We start from the raw sequence: 10,417 nt of genomic DNA on the forward strand, positions 1-10,417 counted from the left end.
GACTGGTCAAGATTGACTTCCCTTTAGTGAATCCATGTTGACCTCCCCCAATAACCATCTTTTCCTCCACATGCTTAAGCAGGACATTGAGAAATAGATCTCCCGAATCCCTACCAAAAGGACCTTTTTACATGCTCTACTTCCAGCATAATTAGAAGCAAAATTTGTGGAAGGGAAGAGGTAAATCAGTTCAAACACAGTTAGTCACAACTGTGTAATAAGATCTACCCATTCCCCTCAATAAGGGGAATTATCTTACCAACAGACAAACTGACAGAAAACACTGTGAAACTCAGCAGACATGGCCATCTCAGAGACAGATAATGCACATTGATCACCACAAGGTCAGTAAAAGACCACAGAGAAAAAAAGAGACAGAAAGAAGGCCAAGCCATCAGGCCCAACCAGCATGGATTTAGGAAGGGCAGGTCCTGCCTCACCAACCTGATCTCCTTCCATGATCAGGTGACCCGCCTGGTGGATGTGGGGAAGGCTGTGGATGTAATCCACCTGGACTTCAGCAGGGCTTTTGACACCATACCCCACAGCAAATTCCAAGCCAAGCTGGCAGCTTGTGGCTTGGACAGCAGCACTCTGTGCTGGCTTAGGAACTGGCTGGAAAGCCGAGCCCAGAGAGTAGTGGTGAATGGTGCCACATCCAGCTGGCAGCCAGGCACTAGTGGTGTCCCCCAGGGATCAGTGCTGGGCCCCATCCTGTTCCATATCTTTATTGATGATCTGGATGAGGGGATTGAGTCAGTCATCAGCAAATTTGCAGATGACACCAAGGTGGGAGCAGATGTTGATCTGTTAGAGGGTGGAAGGGCTCTGCAGAGGGACCTCAACCAACTGGACAGACAGGCAGAGTCCAACAAGATGACATTTAACACATCCAAGTGCCAGGTGCTTCACTTTGGTCACAACAACCCCATGCAGTGCTACAGGCTGGGGTCAGAGTGGCTGGAGAGAGGCCAGGTAGAGAGACCTGGGGATACTGGTTGACAGCAGGCTGAACATGAGCCGGTAATGTGCCCAGGTGGCCAAGAGGGCCAATGGCATCCTGGCCTGGATCAGGAACAGTGTGGCCAGCAGGAGCAGGGAGGTCATTGTGCCCCTGGACTCAGCACTGGTTAGGCCGCACCTTGAGTACTGTGTCCAGTTCTGGGCCCCTCAGTTTAAGGACGATATTGAGAGGTCTTGAGCACAAGCTCTATAAGGAGAGGCTGAAGGAGCTGGGGTTGTTTAGCCTGGAGAAGAGGAGGCTCAAGGGAGACCTTATTGCTGTCTACAGTTACCTGAAGGGAAGATGTAGCCAGGTGGGAGTTGGTCTCTTCTCCCAGGCAACCAGTGACAGAACAAGAGGACACAGTCTCAAGCTGCACCAGGGGATATTTAGACTCAAGCTGAGGAGAAAGTTCTTCACCAAGAGTGACTGGCCATTGGAGTGTGCTGCCTAGGGAGGTGGTGGAGTCACGATCCCTAGAGGTGTTCAAAAAAGGACTGGATGTGGCACTTGAAGCCCTGGTTTATTTAGTCATGAGATGTTGGGTGATAGGTTGGACTTGATGATCTCTGAGGTCTATTCCAACCTTATTGATTCTACCAAATTAAGTGATGCATGTCCTAGCAACTATTTGCATCTCAGAAAGGTGGCAGACTATGAATTACAAGGCTAAGGAAATAGCTTCTGAAGCAAGGTCAACGTATCTGAAATCTCCAGGGATTCCAAGGAGAGTAGCTACAGAAAGGGTAGACACTCATATATAACTCCTTGATTGGAGACATTCAGCCTGAGACACACATTACCAAGTCAAGTAAAGCAACTTTAAAAGATGAGTGGTAAAAACAAAAACTAAAAACTAGAAGAAACTAACAATTTAAAGGATTTCCAGTTGCAGATGTGTTGCAAGTAGACTAAGCTTTTTTATTTTCTCCTTTGGGTTGTTTTTTTACCTTGAGTCAAGCATTCACAGTAGCAGCATCTTCACTTGCAACAATTCTACAAATTAAGGACACTTTATACTACTGCTTCAGCTTCCTAACAGATTATTCAGAGAAATCAGCAGGCGAGGTCTGTGTTCCCAAAGACAATGCATAAATCAATTTGAGACCTGACATAACAAGATGAGAAAAGAACAGTTTCTCCTAGCAACTAATGAAAACCTGATATCAGAGCTGCAGTAAGGCAGGTGAGTGTGTGCATAGGGGACTGTCTTACTTGCTTTGTCTTTTCTCTCTGTCCTGTTCCAAATTGTTCTGTTCATTTCCCCACAAATTCCTACTCCTTCTTCCTCCACCCCTAATCAAGAAAAATCCTTTCTTCAGCAGAACTACAGTGCAACAATTACTTAACATAAAAATCAGAACGTAAATGGTGCTTTTACTTATGCAGTCCAGGCCCATCTAACAGTTCTCTTTCTTTCAAGGGTGGATGGAAGCAGACAATTGTAAAGAATGTAAAACATGGCATAATTTCTGTATTTCAGCCCTTTTAGAGCTGTTAGTCGAACCCCATTGTAAAGTTCAGCGTGTAGTGCATCTATCTCTACCTGACTTGGCCTAATTTTAATCCACTTAGCAATTATGTCACAGAATTTAATTGCACACTGCTTGAAAAGCTACTTTATTTTTCATCAGACAGCAGGTTTAATTCACTGGGTGGCCTAATTCCCATCTTTAAAAAAACCCAAACAAACACACAACAGCTATTCTTGCTTTCCATCCATCATTTCCACACGATCTTCACCATGAGAGTGGTGAAACCCTGGAATGGGTTGTCCAGGGAGGTGGTCGAGGCCCCGTCCCTGGAGGTGTTTAAGACCAGGCTGGATGAGGCTCTGGCCAGCCTGATCTAGTGTGGGGTGTCCCTGCCCATGGCAGGGGGGTTGGAACTAGATGATCCTTGTGGTCCCTTCCAACCCTGAATGATACTATGATACTATGATCTATGGATTTCATAGACCTCTATCACTTCCCCTTTATTGCTCTGTTTTCCAGACTAAAGATCTTCATCTTTGTGGCCCAGAGGATCTTCCATACCTCTCATTCACTTTTTCACCATTTATGAAACCTTTGCTGTACCAAGGTGATTACATCAATGCACACTGTTAATCACTTGGACACACCTTTGATATACATAATGACACTAAAAATTATTTTACTCTTTGTGAACAATTCCCAACAGCTTTCTGACCACAGCTCTTCTCTAAGTAACATCAGACAATTTAGACTTCACCACTATGTAGACAGGTTTGCATTATTTTCCCCTGCATGATCATACAGCAGTCACAAAACTGAACAAAAGCACTGGGCAACTGTATCACAGGATTTTGCTACAAGCACACAATCAGTTCAGATTTTATCAGTCCTCATATATGAACAAACTGCTACAGTGCCAACACTATCATTCCTTAGGCATATTTGTTCTCTCTTGTACAAAGGTGGAACAATCCCACCTGAAAGGCCGAGAGAGTTCAGGTCGTTCAGCTTAGTGCAGGAAAGTCTCTGGGGAGACTTTACAGCAGCCTTCCAGTATCTGAAGGGGGCCTACCGGATACCTAAAGAGGGAATTTTTATAAGGCATGTAGTGTCAGGACAAGAATTAACGGCCTCAGAGGGTAGATTGAGATGCCACCATGAGGGTGGCAAGGCACTGGAACAGGTTACCCAGAGAAGTGGAGACTCCAAGTCTGTAACTATTCAAAGCCTTGAATATTCCAGTCTAGTAGGAAGTGACTCTGCCCAAGGCAGGAGGGTTGGAACTAGATGGTCTTTAAGATCCCTTCCAACCCAAACCATTCTATGATCTGTTACCACCTCACATCTTCTTTAAAACATAAAGTATTTTTAAAACTATTTAAACTATCTGTGTTCATTCCTATGGGTTTGTATCCCTCAACAGAAGGTAAAACAAAAGCAATGGAGCTTTTCTTGCCCCTTCAGAAGTGAAAATGGCAGAAAGAGTTCAGTTTCTAATTACTCATTATTCATGACCCAGCAAGAATGCAAACTGATCAGACCAGCCAGTAAAGGATACACTTTAACAAACAAAAAGTGAACTGATGCAGCACTTTGTTTTGTATTGGTACTTTGGGATTTTATGGTACCAACCAAGCTTCACAAAATGACCTACAACACAAAAGGATTGTCAAGAACCTCAGAATTGATGCATGTCCAATCCCCTCTTGAACACCATCAGGGACTGAGACTCCACCACCTCCCTGGGCAGCACATTCCAATGGCCAACAACTCTTTCTATGAAGAACTTTCTCCTCACCTCCAGCTTAAATTTCCCCTGGTACAGCTTGGGACTGTGTCCTCTTGTTCTGGTGCTGGTTGCCTGGGAGAAGAGACCAACCCCCATCTGGCTACAACCTCCCTTCAGGTAGTCGTAAAGAGCAATAAGGTCTCCCCTGAGCCTCCTCTTTTCCAGGCTAAACAATTCCAGCTCCCTTAGCCTCATGATCCAGTCCTCCTTGTACCTCCACAATACAAAGATGTATGCCAGTAAGTCTGAACAAGGCTTTGTGCAGGCTTTTTCTGGAATCAAATGCAGGCAAGTCTGTATTAGGGCAAGAGTCAGGAAGTGTTGGGTGACAGGTTGGACTTTATGACCTTTGAGGTCTTTTCCAACCTTACTGATTCTATGATCTCTCCTGTGTTATTCTGTGTCTGAAAAACATCTTGTATCCAGCCTGGGCTTGCTGTATATGTAGGGATCAATTTCAGCTGAGCTTTCCACAAACACTTCAGTGGAACAGCAAAAGAACATGTAGGAAAAGCAGATCACCCTGCAGCATCCTGAAACTGACTGCTCTGCCAAATCCCTCCTGGACTCTTGGAAAGAGATGTTAGATGCACCACTGAGCATGTCCCTGTGGTTCCAGACACGCACCTGCTTTTGCTTTAGAGCTTTGGTCACACCATACAATCAGTCCTCCAAAGAACAAGTTTGAACAGACCATGTATGCAGCATACTACTTGCTGAAATACCTAAAATTCAGTCTAAAATAGTCCAGCATACACCATAGATACAGTTTCCACTTACAAAGTACATAAAAACAAAATTACATTGATACAACTGCTTTCTCACAGATTACTAAGCACTACTCTTTTGTTTCTAAGCAACCAGTATAAACCTATTTCCTCTTCATCTCTGGGAGTAACATTTCATTCTTGGAACACTACCTAATCTTCAAAGTATGTTGAGTTTTACAAGATCATATACTTTTGCCATAGACTTACTAGTTTGTATGGCATCACACATTACAGCTGAAAAACCTGTACTACTTTACATGGAACTCACACGTATACTTAGTTGTACTAAAACAATTCTTTAGTTTACCCAGGTTGCACATCCTGCTTTCCCACATTAAGGGAGTAGTCAGCAGACCCACGATCTGTGGGACTACAGGTTAAACCTGCTATAAGACATGACATACTGTTGATTGTTGAGAACGTGTAAGCATTTCTAGATAATAAATTCCAAAGTTATGCAAATATCTAAGACATTGAGGAGGTCCTGGCTTGTCATATTCTCATGAAAGGTCACCTGGAAGAGTTAAATAAAAAATATATCTACTGCAAGCCCATGCAACAGAAGTGTTCTGTCATTCACTGATTACATAAGGAGATGTTCTGCAGTACTTGGAGACTTCAATTGCAGTAAGAAAACTGCATTTGCTAGTTCAAGTTCCATTAAGGTTTGCATTTTAATGGTGACCTTATCACTCTCTACAACTACCTGAAGGGAGGTTGTAGACAGGCAGAGGTTGGTCTCTTCTCCCAGGCAACCAGCACCAGAACAAGAGGACACAGTCTCAGGCTGCACCAGGGGAGGTTTAGGTTGGATGTTAGGAGGAAGTTCTACACAGAGAGAGTGATTGCCCATTGGAGTGGGCTGTCTGGGGAGGTGGTGGAGTCGCCACCATTGGAGGAGTTCAGGAGGAGACTTGATGGGGTGCTTGGTGCCATGGTTTAGTTGTTTAAGTGGGTTAGATTGGTTGATGGGTTGGATGCGATGATCTTGAAGGTCTCTTCCAATCTGGTTTATTCTATATATGTATGTATTAAAGAGAACAACATAAAACTTGTTCCAAAATTCACCAAGGTATCAATATAAAAAAGTATTATATCTATATAAAAAAGTAATTCTCTCTGTCCCTTAGCCTTCCTCCTTGTAAGTGTCTGGTAATTTAATAAAACATTAAGACAGAGCTGTTCCAAGCCAGAGTATCTTTTTTCGCTGTAACGTAATACAAACATACCTTATCTCACCCCTCAAGTTGGAGCCCGTATCTCATTCCAATGTACAGTGTAATGTTTAGCAAAAAGAAGACACCTCAAAGAAATGCTTACTGTTAAAGACAACTCCAAGAACATCTCTTCAGAAAAACTACAATTCTGCAAACAAATTTTTACCGACTTTTATGAAACACTACCACCAAAAGAAAAAATCTCAGCTTTAGCTACCATTGTAGGCTACTGTGTTTTTCCAAAGCTGAGAAAAACTTAATTAATACACTGAAAAAAAAAGCTTACAAAGCAAAAATTACTAATTTCTAAGCAATTTTACAACTTATGATTCTCTTACAATACCTAGTTGGAATAAAACATACACATTATTACTATACTATATTAACCACATCACGTTACTGCCTTACTTGGAAAATGAATTTTTGATGCTGAATGACAAGCAAAACTGACTACAGAAATTCACATCAATAAGTGTCTGTATTAACTCTTCTTACCTCTAACAATTAATAAAGTTTAATAAAATCCTACCAGTTCAGGCAGTATCTTACAAGCTAGCAGATTTGCAACTATGGAAGAACAAGAGTTTCTTACTTGGTTTGATATGCCAAGTGGCGCTTCTGCAGTTTCAGTGGGGACAGATTTTTATGTATAAACTCAGCCTCACTTTTGTACAAGAAAGCATACCATTTTGACATGAGGTGACAGCAACAGTGGCAACCAGTTTGGTACAGAACATGACTTAACCACCACTGTAATCAAGCACAGTCAGAAACATGCCACATTAAATACGACTGCAGGCTTACTCATACACCTGTTAAGCAACTTTAAGACATACTAATAAAAGAAGTCCTAAGTAAAACAGTACCAGCAAAACACTTAAAAGTGTGGATGCCGAGGTTATTCATTTTTTAAGTGCAAAACCACTGAGCTAAATAAGATCTTTAAACTATTGTTTCTTTTGCCATTCCAGCACACATTCCTCGAAAGTATATGCATCCATTTCCCCTCCTTCATACTACTGTTCCAAACAGAACTAGGTCAAGGCATAATTCCAGATAATCAGCCCAGTACTTGCCTGATCATCTTTCTGTCTTTGGCTCACACCCTGCAGTATTGCAAGAACAACAAATATTTATGGGCAGTCAAGAGTATATGCCCCAAAGGAGAGGAGCAAACACTCTGGATAACAGATCATTTCAGAGGTGCCCAAACCTGAGAGCAGTTTATCAATGGCAGTCATTAAGCTGACAAAATAGCAAAGCAACTCAAAACCATGATAAAATTTTGCATATGAAAATGCAAGCAAAAAAAAACTATAAAGGTTCCTATTATGGAGAGCTTTGTCCTTCTCAGAATAAGCATGGAAGAGAAGGACACGAGTTTCCAGTTATAGACAAAACCTCCCTTTAAATAAGCTGATGTTATGAAAACGAGCATAAATAGCTGATAGCAAAGAATCACAGCATTATGCACTCCAGAAACATTTAAAACAGTATTTTTGAAACATATGATAAGCTTATCTAAGAAGCAGACTTAAAGGACACTAATTTTCTCTGTTTGGTGTGGTAGGTTGAAGTTTCCCCCCCTCCAGCATTAACTTTTCTGCTCAGAATCTGTAACTACATTTTAAAGGCACAGCCTACAACCACCGCAGTTTGGTTAGCATCATCACAGAGTAAAGCTTTAAAAGCTGGGTAAACACTGTAAAAGCTAGGTTATCAAACACAGCATTAACCAGCTGGTGCAAAGAGTTGATTATCCCACTGCATTTAGCATTGGCACGGCCTCGAGTACTGTCTGTACAATTTAAGAAGCACATTAAGGGCCTTGAATGCATCCAGAGGAGGGCAACAAAGCTGGTGAAAGGGATGGAAGGAACGTCCTATGAAGGACTTCGGGCTTGTCTAGTCCGGAGAAAAAGGAGGCTGTGGGGCAATCTCATTGCACTCTACAGCTTCCCAAGGAAGAGACGTGAAGAGGGAGGTACTGAGTTCTTCTCCCAGGGATCCAGTGATAGGACGCACAGGAACACTTCAAAGCTGTGTCAGGAAAGGTTTAGGCAGGACATTAAGAAGCATTTCTCTACCAAGAGGGTGATACAACATTTGAACAAACTCCAGGCTTGTGAGTGTTTAAGAGGCATTTGGACTTTGTCTATAATAGCATGCTTTAACTTTTGGTTGGCCCTGAACTGGTCAAGCAGTTGCACTAGATAATCACTGCAGGTCCCTTCCAACCGAAATACTCTATTCTAAACCATGTTTTACTCTTTTACAACTAAGCCATGTAGGAAATCAGAGTCCAAAAACACCACAAAGTTAAAACAACACCATAGAAACATCACCAAAATGCCACTGGAAATGTTTCTTGCAATCCCAAGGGGTTTTGCTCAATTACAACCAAGTAAATTGCTATTTGTTTTGGTAGTTAGAATTGAGCTTTTGTTTTGGTGAAAAGTTTGAGAGCAGTTAAGAGAAAAAAAAAAAACAAACGACTAAATGTTAACTAAAAAGCCAACTACTTTAACCACTTAAGAACAAGCAGAACAAAACACAACAAAACAAAAATCAATTGCTAGTCAAGAATGTCCAAAACACCTCTAGACTAGTGAACGAGTTGCAGAGCCTGTACTAAGTACTTCAAAAAGCACAATTCACTGACAGACTTTGTGCCAAAAGAGACAGTGTGTCCAAGGACGAGAACAGGAAAGCAGGAACACCTGGCTTCAAGCCTCACGTGTCTATTCACTTTCATGCCACTCTTCCCATCTTACTTTCCCCGACGAACGGGAGCACAGCGTAATTAAAGACAATAAAACTATCAGCAACCGCCTGGCCTCCTAGCATTTGCTACTGCCGACACACAGCCAAGGCAGACCTCGGGGAAAGATGGTCGTAAGGGGCAGCAGGCCGGCCGCAGCGCAGCGTGCCCTGGAATCCGCCTGCCCTCAGGCCCACCGGCCGCGCAGGCCCCCGGGGAGGATCCGGACCCCACCAGGTGGCGGCTTCTCCTAGAGCGGGCAGCTGGAGCGTGTCTCTCTGCAGGGCCACCAAGGAGGCCCGAGAGCTGCTCCTGGCCATGAGTACAAGCCGCTCCAGAGACAGGCCCCGAGCGCACCGGCGGGGGTGGTATCCCCTTCGTATGGACACCGCGACCGACTCCAAGCCGGAGCTCGGGCGGTGACGTCCCCTCACGCTTCAAAACAAGGAGAACTCCACAAGCCCCGCACCGCTGCTCAGAGTTACTCGCAAAGATTCAGATGCCCGCGGCCGGTGGCCCGCTCAGCAGTGGGCACCGGTCAGGCTCGGGCGAGGCCTGGCACCCCGGCCCCAGCCTCAGCGAAGGCCGCGGTGCAGCCGAGGACGCCCCCACTTACCAGCCCGACTCGGAGAGCGCCGCCCTAGTCCTGTCGGCCATGGCGCCTCCTGCCGCCGCTCACCCACAGAACTTGGGGCCGCTGGGGCGGGGCGGCGCGGGCGGGCGCGCGAGCGCAGGGCGCTGCAAGGAGGCCCGGCGCTTGGAGGAGGGACACGGGACCCGGGACCCGCTCCTTCCCCCGCCCCTCGACCCTGTCCGGGCACTCGGCCCGTCCAGCTCCGGCTGGGGAGAGAGGGAGGGAAGGAAGGGGCGGAGGCGGCGCAAGCAGAGACGAACAAAGCCCGCGACCGGCTGCTACGGCAATGGGGGAGGGTGTCTTGCCGCCTGCAGGGAAGTCGCTGCCGCCATGGCGGAGAAGGGAAGCAGTGAGGGCAGAGAAGGAGGTGCCGCGGGGCCGGGAGGGGGTGGAGCGCGGCCCTTGCCTCCTACCTCCAGGCTCGCTCGGGCAAGGGCAGCCCGGCCTTGGAAGGTAGGGCTGCACGCGGCTGTGTGCCGGGGCTTTGCCGCCTGGGAGCATTGGCAGCGGCCAGCGATCTGCCTCCTTAGGAAGAGGGAAAAAAGTATCTTAATAGAGTTTGATCTATAAATAATATTATTGTTGATAACACCGTGTGGGAAAGGAGTCTTCTTCATAGACTCCAAATAGGAATTGCAGATGAGGAGGAGTATTTAACCTTTACAGTGACAAGACATAAAAGGCTGTTCCTGTGTTTCTCTAATGTCTTTTAAACAATGCTTTGCCCTCAAATACTCATTATTGGCATGAATATTTTTGTGATCTGCT

At 45.0% G+C, this 10,417-nt stretch overlaps 1 protein-coding gene across 1 annotated transcript in view; it reads right to left on the reverse strand.

Moving 5' to 3' along the window:
* The window catches only part of TDRD3 (tudor domain containing 3), a 139,298-nt gene extending 129,425 nt beyond the window's left edge, over window positions 1-9,873 (reverse strand). Inside the window, exon 1 of the mRNA XM_068158907.1 lies at window positions 9,632-9,873. Coding sequence (XP_068015008.1) covers window positions 9,632-9,672 — 41 coding nt within the window. The 5' untranslated portion in view covers window positions 9,673-9,873. The remainder of the gene's footprint in view (window positions 1-9,631) is intronic.
* Window positions 9,874-10,417: the final 544 nt, after the last annotated feature.

This window comes from Melanerpes formicivorus, unplaced genomic scaffold, assembly GCF_026170545.1.
Source record: "Melanerpes formicivorus ecotype bairdi unplaced genomic scaffold, bMelFor1.0.p_v2 SCAF_44, whole genome shotgun sequence".
Classification (NCBI taxonomy): Eukaryota; Metazoa; Chordata; class Aves; order Piciformes; family Picidae; genus Melanerpes; species Melanerpes formicivorus.